This window comes from Pyxicephalus adspersus, chromosome 3, assembly GCF_032062135.1.
Source record: "Pyxicephalus adspersus chromosome 3, UCB_Pads_2.0, whole genome shotgun sequence".
NCBI classification, from domain to species: Eukaryota; Metazoa; Chordata; class Amphibia; order Anura; family Pyxicephalidae; genus Pyxicephalus; species Pyxicephalus adspersus.
The window spans coordinates 59,714,802-59,737,536 of NC_092860.1; the positions used below are offsets into that span (position 1 = coordinate 59,714,802).

General features: G+C 38.9%; 2 protein-coding genes across 4 annotated transcripts in view; one reads left to right on the forward strand and one right to left on the reverse strand.

Moving 5' to 3' along the window:
* Nucleotides 1-9,171, reverse strand: part of JSRP1 (junctional sarcoplasmic reticulum protein 1) — a 103,699-nt gene extending 94,528 nt beyond the window's left edge. For 2 of the 3 annotated variants that reach the window (XM_072404880.1, XM_072404881.1), the window contains exon 1: nucleotides 9,013-9,171. Coding sequence is in view for 1 of the 3 variants with exons in the window: in XM_072404879.1 (XP_072260980.1) it covers nucleotides 9,013-9,067 (55 nt within the window). In the remaining 2 variants the exon portion in view is untranslated. The remainder of the gene's footprint in view (nucleotides 1-9,012) is intronic. The other variant, XM_072404879.1, reaches the window with a different exon arrangement.
* A 186-nt stretch (nucleotides 9,172-9,357) lies between these two features.
* Nucleotides 9,358-20,996, forward strand: OAZ1 (ornithine decarboxylase antizyme 1). Its single transcript, XM_072404885.1, is given in 6 exon segments — nucleotides 9,358-9,592; nucleotides 16,287-16,338; nucleotides 16,340-16,426; nucleotides 16,667-16,839; nucleotides 19,954-20,039; nucleotides 20,571-20,996. Coding segments are annotated over 6 exon segments (645 nt in total). The 5' UTR covers nucleotides 9,358-9,476; the 3' UTR covers nucleotides 20,702-20,996.
* Nucleotides 20,997-22,735: the final 1,739 nt, after the last annotated feature.

Genomic DNA, 22,735 nt, shown 5'->3' on the forward strand with positions numbered 1-22,735 from the left:
GCTGTGCCGGCTTCTTTCGCTCTGCACTGCAGCCAGGAGGAGACACACGCTGCAGCCAGAGAGGAGAGGAGACACACGCTGCAGCCAGCGAGGAGAGGAGACACACGCAGGATCGAGTATCGGGTGAGTATCTTATTTTAATTATTTTATAACACATTTGTCGTATAAGACGCACCAACTTTCCCCCCCCAGTTTTGGGGAAGAAAAAGTGTGTCTTATACGGCAAAAAATACGGTATATAGAATTTTTTAGACATTGTGAACTGCCTTCTACATATTATTGTACGTATACGATGATATATATTAAGATATCATTACAGTAAGAATTACTGTGTATCTTGCTAGCAATGAACATGTTATGTACCATTGGACCAATTCTATAATGGCACCAGATATTGTATGTTTAAACTTATACTGGGTTATTAACATCATTATTAACAGTAATGGTAATATTTCTAATCCCGGAATTTGAAGTCCATAGTTCTCCCCAGAGGTTTTTAGCCGGTTGCTCCGCCCGGCTGATTTGAATACTCCACCCAGCTCTCGGCAGCTCTCATCCTCGGATGCACGGATCTCAGTGAGGCTGCTCTGTGTCATCCGTTCAGAGGATTGCTGCAGCTGAGAGGTGAGCACACAGTTCAGCCTTCATGTGAAGGAGACATAGGCAGCCCCGCCCCCATCTCATAGCACAAGCTTGGATTTCTGCCTGTGAAATGTATCCACCTTTAGCTCTGCGTGTGAATTCTGCATCCTCACAGCTCTGTGTACAAAACCTCCATATCTCCTAAACTGTATGTCACAATGACCTGTAATTTGCAGGGTGTACAGGGGGCCCTCATAGATACTAGTTATTAAAATTCCAGCCCCCCAGCTTTAAATAATTTCAAGATATGGGGTAACAAATATAAAAAGTTATGAAAATTGAACTTTGGGGATGCTGTTTCAGAGGAAAGTGCAACTAGGAGTCCTAAATTGAAAGTGCATATTGGTGACCCCGGAGCCACTAACATAGCAAGGAGCATTGGAGCGGGGCCCCTAAATTTATACCTACCTGTCACGAATCTATACCTATGAAACTACTGTCTGCTTCTCTTCTTTGGACACCAATTTCTCTGATGGATATATGGAAGTGGCAGGCACATTCTCCCCTTACAATCTCATTACTACAGCATCATTAGAACATAAAACACTCAGCCCATTAAAATGGGCCTCCCTGCCCTGTTACACATTCCTGTCCACTTATCTAACATTCTGAACTTCAATTGGGGAATGGGGAGGTGTAACAAACCAAAAATATAGGTACAAGTGGGGAAAATCTGTGACTAACATCCCCTAAAACTTCATCACTATGGCATCATTAGAAAACGAACTGCCCACTAAATTTTATTGAGGTTGAGGTACAGGAAGGTTACAGTCATCTGTGCATTTTGATGGACAGTTTTTTTTTTAACGTTGAAATGATGCCATGGTGATGAAAGGTGACAGACACAAGTGTTTCCCACTTCCACCTATATTTTTGTTTCCCTGCACCTCTTAATTCTGGAGAAATTGGGGTTTGAGGTAAGATGCAGACAGAAATGTGTAACAGAGCAGGCAGCACATTTTGCTAGGTAGGAGATTTATGTTCTCATAATGCCATACTAATTACATTTTAGAAGGGTTTAGCCACAAGTGTCCCCCACTTGCACCTACAGTTTCAGTTTCCAATGACTCCACGTGTACTTAAAAATTTCAAGTGAATACAACCAATGGTTTAGGAGATCTGAAGGTTTGAACACAGCGAGTTGTTAGGCTGCAGAATATGACAAGCAGCTTTTACACTCACATAGCGATCACACTGCGCTGCCGATGACATTACACACTGCGGATAAACGTCACAGACAGTTTTTATATAGAATATGGGCAGTGATGAGAGGGGGTCACTGGCTGTTTTGTCCCTATCTGATATCACATACATGATGCTAATAAAGCATCGCCACATTTTTAACATTATATTAAAGAGTGACTTTCTCTGTTATGTAATGGAAAAATGTGCATTTTTGTTTTTACACTTTTGTGGAGAGGACCTCTCCCCTTCAGTCTTCACTTCCATTTCAGTAAAGACTAAAGGGGAACTCCGCAGCCTCCTGGGATATTTGTGTCACATATTCCAAGAGGCTCTGCACTGCTCCTTGTGTGCATGCACCTTCAGAGGATTTCTTGTATAGTAAAAAAAAAAAAGTGTTCAATCAAATGCATGCGCAGTGCAAGGCAGCACTGGATGTACAAGTGAGGATCAGAGAAAAGGTGGAAGCTGAGCCAGCATGGGCCTGCTGGGCTAATTTTGTAAAAGAATCAAGTGAAATTTTTTTTTTTTTTCACAAAAGTTTACTGTAACTAAATATAGACACAGGAGCACATCTGAAGTTAAGCTGAATTCACACCGGCAGTAAGGTTACATTTGTCCATTCCTCATGCCAGGAACCACTGCTGCTTAAAAAACTTCTCGCTCTGAAAAAGCCCAGCACACTGCCTGTTACCAATCCTAGATGCCCAGCACATCGCCTGTTACCAATCCTAGGTGCCCAGCACTTACCGTCTGTTACCAATCCTAGGGGCCTAGCATTTACCGCCTGTTACCAATCCTAGGTGCCTAGCAGTTGCCAGAAGTCACTCAGAAGAGTAAATGTTTTTTGCTGCTAATATGAGCTAAGCCTAACTTGTTACACCACATTCATAATACTATTACACTACTACAAAGGATTACACTCTTAAAACTTAGAACACTAGTAAGTTGGGTCACAATACACGGCATAGGACAGTTGTGGCAAAATACATAGAATAGAAAAATTGGATATACTAATGGGGCAGGCATTACAAAGTTGTAACAAATAATTGGGAGAAGGTAGAACACTGAAACAATAAAAGGTTACTGGATACCCATGGCATAAACAACTGGGAGCACTAAATTTGCCGTGTTTTGCCACACCCCCTTTTTTACCACACGGCTACAGCTTCCTACCACCCGGCTGAAAAAAATTTCTGGGGAGAACACTGCAATAATTTTGATGTTATGTGATTTGAATACTGCATTTATGCATCAACCACTTATGACACCTTGCAGTGTTCTCCCCAGAAATTTTTTTCAGCTGGGTGGTAAAAAAGGGGGTGTGGCAAAACACGGCAAATTTAGTGCTCCCAGTTGTTTATGCCATGGGTATCCAGTAACCTCGCACAAAAACGGGGACAACACCCAAAACAGGCCCTATGTACCAATATGCGAAAAAACTACCCATGACCGTTAATTAAACGTTTTAAATTTGTCTCAGTATAAGCTCTCTGAAACTGAAAAAGAAGTATTAGAGTTGGGATTAAGCTTTTGTCTGGTTATTGCATGCAAAAAATTGAATTTATAAAAGATATCCATATGTTCGCAAGAGACCTTTTTTTTAAGGCTCTTTTTGCGGATAAGACTGAAATATCTAGTGGATCTTTTGGCTGTTTGCCAAGATTTTAGGGTCACAGATTATAGAGTTCTTAAAGATCTGATGGAACTTTGGCAAGAGAATGATTTAGATCTAAGGGAAGCCACTGATCCCACTTTGGATCAGGATGATCACTGGTTTCCAAATGAACAGACAAATCTTGATGCGAAGGTCTACACAAATCCAATCTTTCACCCTAGATCAACTAAGTTTCCTGACTTACGCCAAAACCTGCATATTTATGATTTTTTACAACAGATAATGAAAGAAATGAATGCTTTAGAGAACACTACAATGAGAAATACATAATCTATTATGCCGACAAATACTTGCAAAACAATTTTGCAATATTATTAAAACCAGCCAACAAGGCTGGCAATGTGGCAGTAGTGAATGTAAACGATTATAGACGTGTGCTAGGAAATATTGAAAAACAAAAAAACTGGTATTCCCAGATAATTTTAAATTTAGTAGAAACTTTTTACCATTTTATTACATTATTGCATTGGCACTCTCTAAAGGGATCATAAATGAATCAATACCTGTATTGTATATGTCACCTAAAATACATAAGCAATTATTCAATCCGCCTGGGCAGCCAATCATATCTGGCATAGAAAGCATTTCAATGAATGCTAGTCATTTTGTTGATCCTAATCTAAGACCTTTTGTGTATAGCTTGCCCTCATATTTAAAAGATACGCCTGAGCTATTACAAGTCCCGGATGGCTTAACAGTACCTGAGGTTACAATGCCAGTAGGAATTGAAATAGAAGCATTGTATTCTAGTATTCCGCATGAAAAGGGTATAGAAGTAGTACATTCATTTTTTTTGGAAAGTACTGAATTAGAAGAACATAGTCTTTGTATTGGACCTGCTTAGATACATACTTAGAATGTTTTTTCCTTTGATGACTGTACTTTCCTCCAGGTACAGGGAGTCGCGATGGGGAAATGTGCCCCCACATACGCAAACTTGTACCTGGGGGGATGGGAAAGAGATCTGTTCTCTAATGATGCCTTGTAGATATACCTTTGCCCCGTATTACTGTGGCGAAGGTATATCAACAACGTTTTCATGCTATCGACAACACCTAATTAAATTAATTGAACAATTGGGATATAATTCTTTCAACCTACAATTTACCTATTCAAGTAGTACTAAACGTCTGCCTTTTCTAGACATTAAGATCAAAATTAATTCTGAGCTCACACTATCGACCAATCTTTTTTAAAAACCGACAGCAGTAAACACTATCAATGGATCTATAAAACAACCAATAAGTTTCATGTTCCCATAAAGTTTAAGAAAAACCTAAATGGTAGAGTAAATTGAAGTATGGAAGGAGTAATCTATATGGCCTTCTGCAGTGACGAGAGGTACTTTATCGGAAAGACGAAAAGATGCTTCCAGAAACGAATATATGAGCATTTATATAATACAAAAAGTGTCAAAATTGTAACTTCATCAAGTCATCATATGGCAACTAATCACAAATTTAATTTGGTGCATATAGATCCCAGAGGTGGTAACTTTGATAGAAAATGAACACAAAAAGAAACAAAATGTTTTTTTCGAATTGGAAGCCACTAAGTTTCAGGGCTTAAATAAATGCCTTAGTTTTTGGTCTTTCTCATGAATTGCAGTAATTGCTAGGTTTTGTATATACTATTCAAAGTTGATCACCGATATACTAAAGAGCTATTTAGCATTCTTTTTCCTCTGTTTCTCTCCTCCCCCCCCTTTTTTCTTTTGTTTTGTTGTTTTATAATTTATTGATAGTTATTGCTACACTCTTAACAGAAAATACTTTGTTATGATATTTTGATGTAATTATGTATATCATAATTTATATCTGTAAATAATTGCTTCACTCTGGCCCTGGTGTTTGGGGCATAATCCCTCCAGGGACGCGGCTCCCAGTCAGGTAAGCTGTGTGGCTCCACTGGCCGCTGGTGTTTTCCCATACTAGAGATGGCTCTGTGCTATCTAAACTAGGGGCGGAAGTGCTGGGCTGTCATTCATGGGAGACTTTTCCTGTAAGGGGCAGGGCCGTTTGTCCACCTTGAGGGACGACGTCAGCCGGCATTATGGATAAAGAGAGTGGGGATGCGGAGGTGCAGTTTTTCTCTATTTAGGAGAGCATTGTGAGGCGACTCTTAGACGAACTTTTGATTGGCGATGAGGAGTAAACTTACATTTGTGAGTGGTGGAGAAATTATTTTAGAACTCTTGACCCAGTGGCTTCTTTGTAGATAATATTCTGGACATTTGTAATCATATATATGCCTGTATGAGTATTTGGGACTTGTTAACTGATACATATATGTAAGTGTCTATGAGCATGGGATTTTATATTAAGAAAAGCGCAAATATATATAGATCTAGTTCAGAATAGGTGATGATTTGAATGTTCATAGGATAGGCACCAATTAGGCAAACTTCCTTTCTATATGTATGTATATATATATATATATATATATATATATATATATATTTATTAATATTATATATATGCACATAGATGATATATTATCTGGAATGCTGTTTTTTAGCCACAGATGTGAGCCCAGTTAATTATCCTGAATCCTCAGATATAAATGCGGGCACATTGTGGGTGATATAAAAATAATATTTTAATGTTTTTTCTGTTTGTTGGTAATTTCTTAATAATAGGTAGTTTAATTATAAGGAATCTTGTTTGTGCTATTCATGGTGGTATATCTTTGCTGTTTACATATTCACACTTCTTTTTTTTTTTGTTGGTGGTACTCAAGTAATTAGATATATTGAACATGGATTAAATACATGTGTAAGTCATCGTTTTTATTGGTGTTAGTTTATTGATTCACTTGGATTAGGTCAGCCCTAATTAGGCTGATCTAATTATAGATGTTTGTGTTCATTTATGTTGGTGAGTTTTAAATGCACAAATGTATTTTAGAGTAGAGGTCAGGTTATGAAGATTTCTCAAATATGTGCCACATCCCAACAAGATATCTTAGACTTACAAGTATCACAAACAAATCATGGGCCTTTTTAGGCACAGAATTTAAAATAAATGAAAATATAACTTTTTTTTTAGAAAGTTTAAAACACAGGTAAAAGGTTCACAATAATCACTACACAATATATATAAAAAATATATTTTCACATCATGGCAAGGTCTCATAGAAGTCAGATGGAGTCTTTGACTTTTCTACATGTTTCGCAGGTTTAAACCTGCTTCATCAGGAAATTATTGAGACCTGACAACATATAGGAATTAACAGTATCTGGTTTACAATTATTTCATTACATTAATAAATGCTTTCAAACAGGTATTTTACATACCAATTCTTGGAAAATGTTGACAACAACAGTCTAAAGGTGGGTAACTCTTTCAAACAAAAAGAGCACTGACTTCAAGCCAGGCAGCAGAGTGGTATAGGCTAGCAAGCGAGGATTATCTCATATATCTTCTTAACAAGTCACCCAAAATTGTTTACAAACAGATTTTAGAGTATTCACATTTAATGTCTAAAAATGTATGTAGGAATCACAAAGCTTGGTCATATTACTACTATCCTTCATTCTAATTAATATTTCAGGATCTATATAGGTGCTTTTATAAACTTCCTAAATATTCAATTAAACGTTTCCATAAACTGTGGATGGCTGTAGAGTATTATATAATGAATGTTGGTGACATAAGTAGTTTAGTATATTTCATATATGAGGGATTATCTTAGAAACATGTATTCACAAATGATATAAATCACCAGCCACTTTATTGAAGAATATCACAAAATAGTGACAGCTTATATGTTATATTAATAGAGGTGCCTCCTTTAAAATACATTCGCCTGTTTCAAAACAGATCATTAATGAGAAGCTACATATTAATAGTGACTTCAATCATGAGTATATCCAAACTTTTAAAACATATATTGGTCTAGTAGCTTACCAGGGAGAACAAGTGTTTTCAAGTGATATTACAAGTAATTCTCACACAGATAACATTTGACATGCCTCCTCCTCGTGTTGCAGCCTAGACCTATCCCCGCTGTCGGGTTTTAAGAAGCTGCACTAATGGGAATGAGCGTCCACATGAGGATCCATGCCCACACTGTTGTCATGCAGCGTAGGGTGGGAACATGGGAACTTTCTCCCCACAGAAACATTCAGGGAAGAAAAGGAAGATTCCCCATTATTACCAGTCGCCAGACCGGAAGCGGACAGGATGGGGGAAGACGCCCAGGGAGCGCAAATTATGTCCATAACAGGACTGTCTGCCATTGGACAAAGATACGCCCCAGCATCAGCCATCCTAATGATGGGCAACACTGGGGCTTTGGGCTCCCATGTCCCAGAGACACAAAACAAAAAGAAGACAATTTAATTAACAGCATGATAGATTTTTATATTTTAGAGACGTTTATTCAATGGTAATCAGAGTATTATTTTGATTTTCATACTAAAAAACGCACTGTTTCACAATGGGTGCATTAAAATCATACATGAAAATAACATTTGGGTCAATGATATCAAACATATGTAACAAACGAGAAAAGGGGAGGACAAAAGAAAATACCAGAGGGAAAAAAAAAAAAAAAAGAAAACAGAAAAAGGAAGAAGATAAAGATAAACAGACCAGCTATCCCATATAAACCCTATAATCTTTATCTTTTCATAAATAATGGTGGCTACTTTTTGACAGGAGGGATAGCTGGTCTGTTTATCTTTATCTTCTTCTTCCTTTTTTTTTTTCCCTCTGGTATTTTTCACTTTTTGTTAAGTCCACTTTATTCAGGTTCAACACAACTCTATATGGCTTCACCTTAGCAGAAACTAAGACAAACATCTTAATTTGAACAATAAACAAAACAAAAACAGCTTTGGCAATAAGTCCTGCAAAATTTAGTATTTGCACAGTCTAGCAAAGTCTATCAAAAAGTGTGAAGAAAAACATGACTCAGTGTCCACTACACTGGAAAATTTGTTCAGAACCCTAGAGTAGAGTAGAGTAGAGTAGAGTAAAGATAGAGTAGTGTAAATGTCTTTTCAGGAGATACAGAAAGTAAAAGTAACAGGTGCTTTGTGTTTTTGTTGCAGTTCACAATTGTTCCCATTTCTCCATTCCCAATTGGAGAAATGAATGTTACTTCCTGTCTAGGTGACACCCTGCTATTGGGACAAAAACGTAAGGAATATTTCTCCGCAGGGGGAACAGAGTATTTTAGGGCCTTACTTTGGTTAAACTTCCACTTTCCTTCCAAACAAACGCACCTGGAGCTAATTGATTTGTAAATAAATATTGTGAGATTTAACTAATGAGATTAAATAAATCATGGATTACTTCTAAATTATACGTTTATGAAAGTACCGAAATAAACGCACAAAATATGAAAATTAAATAAACATAGGTTTCATCTCTAAACCGTGCCCACTTCCGGTCACGTTGTCCTACATCATGTAACACGGCCGAAGAAGAGATTTCACAACCTTCTTCACACACAAAGCTGTAATGGTTTTACTAATTGGATTTCCTAGGTTTGGACACACTTACTTTTCCAGTTAAAACTGAAACCCCTCGCTGTACCGGCATTGTGAAGAGCGTACATGTTCACATCACCAGTTTTCCTCCATTCCCGAAACTATTTGTCCCTATTTAGTCTAATCGCATGCGCGTCCACATGCCTTCGTCTGACGTAATCGACTCAGACGATAACGTGCGCGCGCTGTTGCCAAGCGCAAGTTAAGGGGCGGGGAAAAGGGAATCGCTTCCCTAAACCCGAGTAAAATGTCCCTGCTCGTCAGCAGCCAATCGGCAAACTGTGATTAAAGCGCGCGGCGCGGGGCGGCCCGAAATAGAGGTCAGCTATTGGCTGTGGAGGGTGACAGAGTTTCAGGCGGAGGCAGGAGTCATCTACTTAAAGGTGTTATTGGAAAGTGCGATTCGCCATTTTGAGAGACTCCGACGGAAGAGGCGAAAGGCCGGGGAATTTCTGGTTCTGAGACCAGAGGGGCCGGATGGTGAAATCCTCTCTTCAGCGGATACTCAATAGCCATTGCTTTGCCAGAGAAAAGGAAGGAAATAAAAGTTGCATCATGCCTCTCCTGAGTATTCCCAGTAATAGTAGTGAAAGGTAGGAGGCCTTCTATTTTGTCAGCGTTGTTCACCGGACGCCATCCTCCTTCCCCCCCTTTTTCTTAGCTATCTCTCTATTATGATAATCGCTGAGTGGCAGTAACGTCAGGCCGTTCAGATCACATGTCTTCTTTAAGAGCCTCCTGTGATATGCATGGATATAGGAAAGCATTGCTAGAACATCCTACCTTCATCTTTTTAAAGTAGAAAATTTTCAGATGAGCCCAATCATCTTTGAATATTGGTCACATGGCTCAAATCCCTTATTTTTGTGTCATGTAGTTTTTTGTTCTTCCCTTTTTTTCTTTAGTTGTGGGTGGGTATAAAGTGCAGACTGATGGCCGACACATTGAACCTGTTTATTGTGACACCCCAGACCTGTGGTGATTCTCTTTGCTTGACTGATTCCCTTGCTGATTTCCTAAGATACAGCTGGGAGTGCTGCAATAACAGGCATGCGCATGCCAAGTTTAATCCATTGCTTGGCATGTGGCTGGAGCATGTGTATGTGAGTGACATTTTCCTGCCTATTGTGGGTATGTCCTAATGTTGGTGAATAATTCAGCTGTGTGTCACTTCTAAGTCACCCATGTTGTATGGAAGTGGGTAGCTCAAAGGATTATCCTAATCTATTACTTTGAATGATTTCATGCGGCCTTTCTCGATGTTTTATTTTCTTTTACTTATGTGACACGATGAATTTTGTTTTTGTAAATGTACTTTCTCAGCAGAAAACTTAGAGAACACTTGCTTTAGACATGGAGATGGGGTTGCACTTCAAACATATTTGGCATTTAGTAGTATTTGTGTACTTGTTTAGGATCCTGAGGCTACCTTTATAGGCTTCAAAAACATTTAATTCGTACAGCTCTTCTAATCTAGATTGGTTATGTTTCTACTGCTAACCATAAAAGACAATTATAGACTCCATTTCTGTGCCACCTTTCTTCATTTGTTGGAAATTGACCCTTCCAGTGACTTGAACTCATGGGTGGCCCACAGCTCTTTGGTTCCTCTCTAACTTTACATCACTTTCAGAAGAGTGCTCTGCATCTGCATCTTTCATCTAAATACCTGGTGATTCTGCCATGTATTTTGTTGAGATACTTCTGTTGAGTTAAAACGATCTCCCAGCTGTTCACCTATGTTGTCCCCTGTAACGTGCCATTCCATTGTGGGTTTTAGGTAGCCAGGCCCATTGAACATTTTATGGTCTGTAGTTATCAAGAAACCACAACAGTTATGTCATTGCCACAATGTCCGTGGACAGGAAGTGGCTGCATAAAGGTTGTAGAAGATCCGCTAGGATGTAAAAATCAGAAAAGTAAACAATTGAAAGTTTTTTTGATAATGCTGGGACAAGCTGAATGTCTTTTAGGTATGAGTTATATACATTTTAATCCCATCCTACAGTTAAACCCCTTTTGCTTAAAGCCTATCTACTCATTCTCATTTTCACCTTGAATAAAAGGGGTAGCAAAGCCTTATATGTAAAGGGGAAAATGTTGTTCGCTTTTTTTTTTTTTTCTCATTCTGGTTTAGTTCCACTTTAATTAAGCTAGTAAGCTCTTTAGAGCTTACTGTAATCCTCATCATCCTTCTTGTAGGCTCCATCAGCCCACTGGTTCTTTGCTTTAACTTGTTCTTTAACACAACTGAAACCAGTATATTAGGGCACACTTGATGGAAATGGCATTTTAGGTTACTTTCATTTGCCAGTATAAATGTAACCTTGGTCTGGCACAGCAATGTGTAGAAGCCTTGTGTGTGCTGAGCAATCCCATTCAGGGTTACCTGGCTCTTTGGGGTGGGGCTTGCCAGTAATTTCTTTTCTTTCAAACAGAACCCAGGGGTAACAGGCTAGTCTAACCCTGGGCGCACCTGCTTTAGTTAAAGCCCATCTTCAGGCAAATCTAAAATCCTTCCTGTAACCCACCCACAGGATCTAAATAGGTTTAGGAAAGCATGTTTGCGTTAAAAACTATCTAAAGGTGCGTACACACTTCCAATTTTTATCGTTCCAATCGAACGATCGATTGGGCAAAAAATCGTTCGTAAAAAAGTAACCAACGACGCCGACGAACGAGGAAAGTCGCTGGAAACGAACGACCGGACCGACGGATCGGATTGGACGACGATCGTTGAACATCGTTCGTGTGTACGGTCGTTCGTTGATCGTCCATGTTCAGAGCATGTGTGATGAACGAACGTCCGTTCACTTTCCTGTCGTGCACATAGTTCCTCTATCGCTCAAACGATCGTATCTATTGTGTGTACAATATCTATGAACGATCATGTCGTTAACTCTATGTGCAGGATCGGTGCTATACGATCGTTCGTATATATCGTGCATGAACGTTCGTCGTTCGTTTTCCAACGATAATAATTGGAAGTGTGTACGTAGCTTTAGTTTCTTTACAGTCCTTGAATCCTCTCTCGGGACTGCTGATCCACTGCTGTGATAGCCCTTCTTACTGGACTCATCACTGTGGATTTTGTCCATTCAGAAAAGCCTTGTAACAAATTAGTGGAAAATGTCTAGGTGGTGACAGATACCCAAATTCCAGTGGGTTTTTAGATTAGGGGTTTTTTTTCCTCCCATTTGTTATGGGGGGTGGTTATGATCCTGGAGAAGTAGTTTAAATCTATAATTTAAGCACCTTAGCTTTAAAGGCTACACAGTGCTTACAAGACACCTTTCCTTTTCATTTAATCTGTGTAGGCTGTCAAAAGAATTTTTAAACTGGATTTATATAGCGCCAATATATTACGCAGTGCTGTACAATAAATAGGATACCTGGAGTTGGGTAATTTACTGTACCTGGCTTTTTTCATGCAGGAGGGATGATGGAAGCCAACCTAGGTGAGTGGCCTTGGCTTTCACTTGCCTTAGTTTTCAAACAATAGGGAAATTCTGTGAAAGATGCATACACATGTGCAATAATAGTCGTTGGAAAGGATCTTTCACAATACTTTCCAATGACTAGCACTGCATGATGCATGAACGATGCTGTACATACAGCACCGTTCTGCTGAATGCAGAGGGGAGGGGGGTGAGCGAAGAAGCAGCACCCTGCTGTGCGCTCTCCCCCTTGCATTAGAATCGTTAGTCGTCCATTGTCCGTGGATCCGCCAGGACGGACAATGGGCGATTGGCGTTGTACACACGCCAGATTCTCGCCCAGTATCAGCCATGGGCCGATTATCGGGTGAGAACCATTGGATGTGTGTATGCAGCTTTAGAGGTTTCAAATGACACAAAGTGATACAGAAGGAGGAGAGGAGCCTGCCCCACCAAGAGCTTACATGTTTTGATCCTTCAAATTCCTGTTGCACTTCCCCTCCCTTAGAATAATTTATCTGGTGCATAGGAGAGAGGTGGTAATGCATACATATCCTTTGTGTTCTATCATCTGCACACTTAAATAGCCCTTTGTGCCTTTCCTTTTCATGAAAAAAGCACACGTTTAACATTAGGATTTAAACCTCTGCATCTCTAAAACTGAACTTTATTTATTTTTTTCTCGGATAATTACGTTCTAGAATATAAAATGGTAAACTTTCATTATAGCCCTGTGAGCCTAATTATGTTTCAGAGGTAATCGGCAATAAGCACGACAAAATGGAGAGTAAATTTTATGCATTTGAATAAAGTGATCACTAAATCCCCATGAGTATCTGCTGAGATGACACAAGCTGGGGGAGGGAAGGGATGGTGTGTAAGGGAAGAGTTCATAATCTCCTGCAAACAAAAGCTTAATAAATATAGAAATATTGGGTCTTGCATACAGTTTTTATTGCTGTGCTTTCCAGCTTATTTATTTGGTACATTGGTATGAGAATAAATTATAGATGTGTATACACTATCAGTAGATGGTAGTTTCACAAAAGTGCAATGCATTTTATTCTTGTCTGCTATACCAGTTCCATGTTTAGACATGTTTTGTATTTTGTTCCTTATCGATAAATGTATGGTCCACATTCGGTCAATGTCTGAACTGCTGAGGAAATGTGTGGATGTTCTAGTTCATCAAAATTTGGGTACCAGAAAAAAAACTTGATATATTTGTTTCCTCCTTTTTTTTTATTTTCTTTCTACATTTTGAACAGTAGGTAAAGGGTTTAACATTTGTTCTTATGTTCTATTGGGTGAACTTGGAGAGATTTCCCCACACAAGAAGTAAAGGGAATGTTTTCAAAAGAAACACAAATGAAAACACTTTTTTATATTTCAGCAGGAAAAGGCTTTAAACCCTGTCAGATTTTTTTTTTTTGCCTTTTCTGTCTGGTAAAATGTCAGTTTAGAGGGAGATTTCTTTAATGGAGTCATAGATAACAAAAATACCAAACAAGAGGGTTTACCTTTCCCTAGTGTGACTTGACACACTTAAAGAGGACCCAAAGTGAAAAGACCACCAAGAGGTAGTACTATTTGACAGGAGATATGCAGCAAATCACCAAGCAATTGGTTAAACACCTGGCATATGCATGTCTGGTATTGTAGCAATCCTGGCTGTAGTGCCAAAACGAACTCCCTGGTTCCCAGTGGCTTTTTATTTAAGCTCTAAACTACATGGTGCATGCCAGCCACAGCCACCACGGATTATATAATTGCGCATGCGCAGGGATTACCTAGTCCATTCAGTGAGGATCACAGTCTCCACAGAAGTCTGCAGTGAAGATTGCACCTTCCACACCTGCAGGGTAAGTGAGTTGGCAGAATCTCACCACCCACCAAGTTTAGTTCTGCGTTAAAAATTAAAACGTCGTAGTTTACTACAGACTTTCTTGTATGGATTATAAAAAATTAAACTATGCATGTTTTTGTAGTATTTTGACTATGAAAGTCATCGGGTACCATAATTTTGCTCCTTTTACAATATTTTTAATTGAGGAAAAAAATCTTTTATGAAATCATATGGTTGCAGATAATGATGAAATTTACAGAAATATTTTATCTGTAAAGGTGTTTCAGCATTTTTATTTAACCTCCATAGCGGTCTAATTCGTGCAAATTACCATGCAAAAAGCGGTACAATTTTTGCATGGAAATGCATTTTTCATTGTAGGCTATAATTGTTAGGCATAACTCACCGATATTTATTAATAAACTTTAGGCTACATGAACGATTTTAAAAATGCAAATAAATGTTCCTGCCACGTTTTTATGCACTTTTACAAGCATTTTAAAGCTTAACTTTAAAATGCTAAAAACTTTTATAAATGCCTATACGCGTTTTACTGCGAATTGCTGCGATTTTACATAAGCGTTTATAAAAGTTTTACTTTTAACCCTTTCAGGGAGTGAGTACAGGGGTACATAAAACCCCTTACTCATTCCCTGAAAGGGTTAAAATGTGTAAAGACATTGGAGGAGTCTTTAATGTTAAATTATTTTATTAAATGTTTGTGTAATTAAACTTTTTTTATTTTTTTTATTTTTTTTATACAGGTTATCTCAATGACAGGATGATTTCCAGGGCTGCAGTGAGCACAGCCCTGGAAATCCTCCTGACAGTGAGGGATCGCAGGGCACTAGGGGTTAAATGAGGACAAGCCTCTCCATTCACCCCTAGTGCTCTGTGATTGGCTGAGGTTTTACGCAGCCCCAGAGGAGCTGTGACATGTATTACAGATACAGAACACATGTCACAGCTCCTCTAGGGCTGCAGGAGTGATCAGGGGAGTGGAGCTGTCAGCATAGTAAAGCTCTGCTGACTGCTCTGCTCCCTGATTGGCTGAGGAAAGGGACATCCTGATGATGCTTGAGCTGTCATCAGGGTTTCCTATTTCCCAGCCAATCACAGAGCACTAGAGATGAATGGGCACAAGACTCCCCATTCATGTCTTGTGCTGAATGGCTGAGAAATGTAAAACCTCAGCCAGAGCACTAGGGGTGAATGGAGAGGCTTGTCATTTAACCCCTAGTGCCCTGCAATCCCTCAGGAGGATTTCCAGGGCTGTGCTCATTGTCCTGGTGTAGATTAGCCCATGGGAATGCATGGGGACTTCAAACATGGGCTTTAAAAGCATCAGGTTAAACGCTGGGGAAACAGTCCGTGTAGACTAAAAAATTTTTTAAAATTGTTATGTAAGTGTACAGTAGCATTTATAATATATAATATATTTATACATATATGAATGTTTTTGTATTGGACTCAATACAGCTATTTTGTATTGAATCCAATACCAAATTATTGAAATTTCCCGCCGATCCGCCTGATGCACCGACGTCAGTGGGAAATCCCGAAGATCGAGGAGGTAGGTCGTGTTCCCAGGATCTGCAGGGACCAGCAGGACGGGATGACAACAGAGCAAGGTAAGTGGGGGTTTTTTTTTTTTTTTTTTTAGTTAAGTTTAAAGCTACCCTGAGTGTGACTTGGGATTACTGCTATTTGCAGGTAAAAAATCCACCTGAGTCACACTCAGGAATACCGCTAGGGGGCTTAATGCAATAAAATGTAATCCCGGTCTGGCACCTAGTATACACTCATTTTGGGGTTTCACGAAGTTTGACTGGTGCTGCTATGACATGATCTGTGATGAGAATTAATAACCATTTTATACTGCTTTTCGTTATTTGGAAGAATAGAATAACTAAAATATCTGATCTGATTAAACTTTTTTTGATATAGAATGGTCTTACATTCTATTCAAATATTTTTAACTTGGCTTTTTTTTTTGTGTTCCAGGGTTTCTTTCAATTGCTGTAGTAACCTGGGTCCCGGGCCTCGGTGGTGTTCCTGATGTCCCTCACCCACCCCTAAAGATCCCAGGTGGGCGAGGGAATAGTCAGAGGGATCACAATCTTTCAGCTAACTTATTTTATTCTGTAAGTATCAGAAAATGTATTAATATTTTCAATTGAAATTTTAAGACTGACTTAATGTAACAGATTTCTTCATGGAGTGTAGAGAATAAAAATAAACTAGTAGTTAAGCTTGTCACATGTGACATACAAGAATGCTGCTCATAATAGTTAATTAAAACAACTGATGTGAAGTTTTCTTTTCTCTACCTCTCAAAGAAATTAAAAAGGCTTTTAAGTATTTTTTTTGTTTGTTTTTTATAGGATAACAGGCTGAATATAACAGAGGAGCTTACATCCCATAACAGGACAAGAATTCTTAATGTTCAATCTAGGCTAACCGATGGCAAGCAAGTAGACTGGAAAGCTGTACTAAACAACAACAATCTGTACATAGAAATCCCAAGTGGCATACTGCCTGATGGGAGCAAAGATAGGTAAATACAAACTAAAAGAGACCTAAACAGAATGTAATATCATATTTGTGGTATTTGAGCAAAGGTACTAATTACTAAGACAACTGGTAGTATTTCTGCATACATGCTGGATCCACAGTTGTTTTCCAGTAAGGATTTGCAATTCTAATTCTTGAGGCTTTGGTGTACATTTATAAAGTATTGGATCTCCAATTAGATCAGTTTCAGATAATCTATTGTTTTACTTGTCAGAAGCTTGATGGGTTTATGCTCCCCCAGCTGCTTGACATCATGCTGTCAAGATTGTATATGCCAGCATAAAAAATAAAAGGCCATGTAACTAAACTTCCATAAAGCTACAGTAAACAAAATATATACCCAGGGTGTACATGTAGCCTCTACTGCCACTTCTTGTACCAAGACCCACTTTGAAATCTCTCAAATGGCAAGTCTGCTATCCAGTTTTAAGTTTTGATTTCTAACCACTGAAGAACAGCGTATGGACTGTGCAACATGGATGGGCTGAAGCTCAATTTGGGCAGATGTTCAAGACATGAACATTCTAGGATTTGAACATAAGTAGTGCAACAAGGATTGATTTGAATTAGAAAATGTGTACGCGCAATAGATTGCCTGTACTTAGCAACTAAACCTTCTTGGATGGTTCAGAAGCAGGAAAAAAAGCTCTGATTCCAGTAATTGGAAGACTTAAATGTCATTGGCATGAGTTTAGGCAGTTGACATTGGAGAAGCTGTCAGTCCTTAGGTTCTTGTGCCCGATTCTGCTCCTCTCCAGGCAAATAAGGTATAGCTAACAGTGTTCCCTCACAGAAAATTTCTTCAGCCAGATGGGGGGAAGCTGTAGCTGGGTGGTAAAGTAGACACTGCAAATCTAGTGCTCCCAGTTATTTATGCCACAGGTATCCAGTAACCTCTATTATTGTGTCTATGTTCTACCTTCCTCCTATACTTTGTTCCAACTTTCTAATGCCTGGCTTGGTATAATGTACAATTTTACATCTTTTTGTATTATTCCTCCACAAGTTAGGCTTGGTTCACATTAGCAGTAAAAAATCTTGGCCCCCTCCTGAGTGACTACTTGGCGACTGCTGGGCACCTGGGATTTGTAACCGGCGGTGACTGCTGGGCACCTGGGATTGGTAACTGACTGCTGGGCCTTTTCAGGCCTAGCAGTTTTTCAACCAGCCATGCTTCCTGGCAAAAGAAAAGTGAGGGGTAAATGCAGCAAATGCAACCTTACTGCCAGTCTGAATTTAGACAGACTTCAGATATCACCTCTTAGCGCTATATCTGGATAAAACAAAACTTTTGTGAAAAAAATAAAAAATACCTTGATCTGTCCATGAACTGATCCCAGCAAGTCCCACGCTTGCTCAGTGCTCAGCTTCCCTTTCCTTTCCCTATTGGTCATGCTTGAGATTGAGCATTTTTTACATTATAGGAAAGCCCCTGATACATTGCTGATGTTGGGCATGTGCTAAAAGAGCAGCTCACAGCCACCTGGGATATGTGACACAAATACCACAGGAGGCTGCAGATATACCCTGCAGTCTTTACCACCATGGCAGTACAGATGGAAGGTTCTATTTTAAAAAAGAGGAATATCACCGCTTATATAATGGTATAGTTTGGTGTTGCTTCAGGAGCATGATGCATGTGATAGCAGATAGGGACAGAACAGCCAATGTACCCCCGCCCCCTCTGATCACTGCCCATATTCTAGCAAGGAGCATTGGGGTGGGAGCCACTAAATTTTTTTTTACCTACGGTACCTTTCACAAAACTAAAATTGTAATACTATGCTACACTTTCTGCTTTCGTTCTTTGAAATAAATTTGAACTAAACTTATTTTGAATATCGAGGTGCAGGAAACTGAAAATGTAGGTACAAGTGGGGGGGACATGTATAAACCCCCTAAAACATAATTAACATGGCATCATTAAAACAGAAGAGCATCATTAGAACATAAAAAAAAACCTCTGCCCATCAAACTGTTCGCTTCCCTACCTTGAACCCATTTTTCCTAATTTTTAGAACAGAGGTACAAGGGGGACACTTATAAACCCCAAACTCTCATCACCATGCCATCATTGCAACATAAAAAAACTGCACATCAAAACCCTGTTACACATGACTGTACCCTTCCAGAACCTGAACTCCAATTTTGTTTTGATGGGCAGTTTTTTTTTATGTTGTAATGATGAAACATTGAGCGTTCCCTGTGCACCCTGCAAAATTTCAAGTCATGACATACAGTTTAGGAGATATGGAGGTTTGTACACAGAGCTGTAAGGCTGCAGTATGACATGCACAATTCTCACACACAACTATTTTGCTGCAGATGACGTTGTTACACAAGGTTTATTTTTGTTTTCGATAGAAGCTCAGCTATCAGAAGGGGTAGGGGCAGCCTGTGTCCAGATCTCAGCTGTCACCTGTTCAAATGCTGGGGAGAACTATGGCTAAAGGAGTTCATCTCCAGGCTTTTGGTACGGTCTACAGTCTCTGCCCTGACCCAATCGTGACATCAAGACATGATTGAGGGATGGGAGTGCCACAGGAATTTTGAAAGTTGGTAAATATATTAAGCATTGCTGCTTTAATATTGCCTATCTCTGCAGGGGCAATTGTGAGGGAGTCAGGGTTTGCCAAAATAACGTCTACTATTGCTTGGTAGTAGGGATATAGGTATTACATCCACAGGAGCATGGCTAAGTGTCAAAACTGCTCTGGTCCATAAGATGTACTAATCTATTGGATGCAAATTGGGTTGAATATTTAAAAAAAAAAAAAGGCACTTGTTTGTCTGCAGTCTGCTTCTGTTACAGCCTTTCATTCCAGAAGAAACCAGCTTACAAAAAGTTTACCACTTTTTTCTTGCAGGTTGCTAAATTTTCAGAGTCCTATCGGCCCCCAGCAACATATCCACCCACATTCACACAATCCCAGGGCTACAGCTGAACATACTCCTGTGTGTGCGCAGTACAGGGCCTGTAGAAGTGTGTTTTTGTGTAGTTATTAGTAGTTATTTTGTTGAAGTATTCAAAATGGATACATAACTCCTGCTGGTTTTTAGCGGTCTGAGGCAACTTTTATATTTTTTTTTTTTTTAGTTTTGCCATTCTACTTGAATTTGCAGAAGAGCAACTCCAAGTCGACCATGTTTTCATTTGTTTCCACAAAAACAGAGATGATAGAGGTAAGTACAATTCTTTTCTCACAACTTGCAATTTGGTTTACAGACCAGGAAAAATAGTCACAAATTTCAATCATGGCTATCAGCAGCTTGTCTTAATGAGCAAGATGCACAAATGCTGCTGCTAGGTAAACTGGATGTATTCAATCAAATCTGCTTATCTGTTAAGGAGTCTTGCATGGGGCTATATGCAATCAATGATTATTAAAATCAAGCTGCCTTTTCAGCTTGGTCATTCATTGGCTGGGTGTAAAGGATGTAGCTTCTGCTCATGCATGTGGGAGCTACTTCATCTGGGCACTGAATCTAGCCTGTACATTGAACCACATGTTTTTGACTCTGTGCGCAGAAGAGGCGGAGGGGAGTCCTTCTTGGCATTCTGGTGAAGGTAGTATGTATTTTTATAGGGTTGGGTTTACCTTGTGCTGTTATTTAGCATGATTATCACAGGGAATTTAACACTGTTTTGTAGTCTAACTTATAAATGTATCTTGTACAAACCCATTTTGTTTTTTTGTTTTTTTTCTACTGTAGCCGCACTTCTCCGAACCTTCAGCTTCTTGGGCTTTGAGATTGTGAGACCTGGCCATCCCCTTGTCCCTAAGAGACCAGATGCTTGCTTCATGGCTTACAAGTTTGAAAGAGATTCTTCAGATGAGGATTAGTAATCTTGCAATGTTCTGCGTTTTTAGAGCTTTTTTGTTTTCTCTTTTGTCATTGAAGATGAGTTGTGAAACTTTTTACCCTGGTCTCCGGCCAGGTTAGTATTGATGATGAGGGCAGAATGTTGAATTTTATTCTAGCTAGATCTTTCCTGAATTTATTTTTGTTTGCATGTTTTGATGTTGAATAAATGCACACTCCAGATTATTGCAATGTCATTTGAGGTTTAATGTGTTTTTGTGATATCAAAAAACTTTAATTCTAAATAAAACATTTATATTATGTTTTTAAGAGAAACCTTTTACTTTCAGAATAGGTCTTGTATGTCATGACCATAAGGGAACTTTGCTACAAGCCCATGACACGTTTTGTGTGCATATCTTTTCCTTGTGACCTGATGCATAGTTTGACAAAAATCTGTACAAGTTCATGATTAGTCATATGAATCCAAGCTTATATCTGCCAGATAAACTTCAAATACTTTTTTTTTTTTTTTCTTCCTGCCAACAAGAATAGACACCTGCAAATTTAACTAAAACTGGCAACAGTTTCTGTAAAAAGAAGCAAATGTAAGTACCGTATTTTCCGGTGTTTTAACCCCAAAAAGTCTGTGCCAAAGTCGGGGGTCGTCTTATAGGCCGGGTACTTACCAATCCCTTGAACGGGGAGAAGATCCGAGCTTGGGTTACCAAGAGTCGGTGTCGGAGAGCTTCGGGGGAAGGCTGTGAGCCATGCGGTATAGATTTATATGCGTGTTATAGAATATTGTGATTTACAAATCAGCCACTGGGTGGAGCTGTGTGAAAATTCTATTTAAAGTAAAAATTTTGTTACTGCTTTTTTTTTTTTTTTTGTGCAACAAACTCAGTTATATTTTAACTGAAAAAGCTGGGGGTCGTTTATACGCCGGAAAATACGGTATTTAAAATACACTGCTCAAAAAATTAAAAGAACCTTGAAACTGCATATCTGTTCTGGAATGAAAAACTCAAATTGAGAATATTTGATTTGATGTACAAACGGTCAATGGAAATCATTGATCCATAGCTAGGATGCTGCAGGTATATTAATCACCATAGCGTCTCGAGACTTTTTGGTCTGTGACGTGCTCAGTGGGAACCTACTCCCATCTGTGAAAAAAGCACCAATGGCAAACCTAATTCCGGTATTCTCTGGCAAATATAAAACGTAAAAGCGGAAGGCTTTTAAACAGCACTCTGGATAATAATTATAAATTGTTACTTTACTAATTAACCATACATTTAAAATGATTGTACAAGGGTGCAAATTCAAAAACTGGACAATGTTGTGAGGTATTGATTAAACTTCAATTGCCATTCATATACTTATAAATATAAGTGAGAGGAACGGGTCTTCCTCCCAACGTATTTCACCCAAGAAGGCTTCCTCAGGGATTTGGGAAACCAAATAGCAAGGATTCAATTTCACCATATGTTCAGTTCATTAAAAGCTATGGGCTTAGGTTTTGAGGATTTGCTGCATGACTTTTGAACAAATAGTGATTATTGGTGATGTTATAGAACAGCGGGTCCCCTACCAAAGAGCATGGTCCAGAAGGATACCAGTAGGAAAATGGTAAGTTGTCCGGGTGCATATATATAGGCAGTGTGGTGTAATCTGATTCTTGAGTTATCTGGTTCAATGCCTGAACAAATCAAACAAAATGTTGGTTGGTTTGACGTGTTGCATCTGTGCAATGGAGACAAAGGCACCTTTGATACTGTTAAGGTACCTTAGTTCAAATACCAAGGTATTGAAGATATAGTATGCAGAATTTAGGCAGCCCGACAGCACCAAACTGACAAAAACAAAAAGACTTTTTTTTTTTTTTTGTAGGTTTGCTGCTGTCAGGCTGCCTTAATTCTACATACTATATCCACAATACCTTTGTCTTAAACTAATCTACCATGCTGGTTCATTAGGGGGGTTCCCCTCTATTCACTAATAACTTTATATGTTGAGCCACCTCATGAACCAATCATATGAAATGTATAAAAAGAAAATGAATGAGGTTC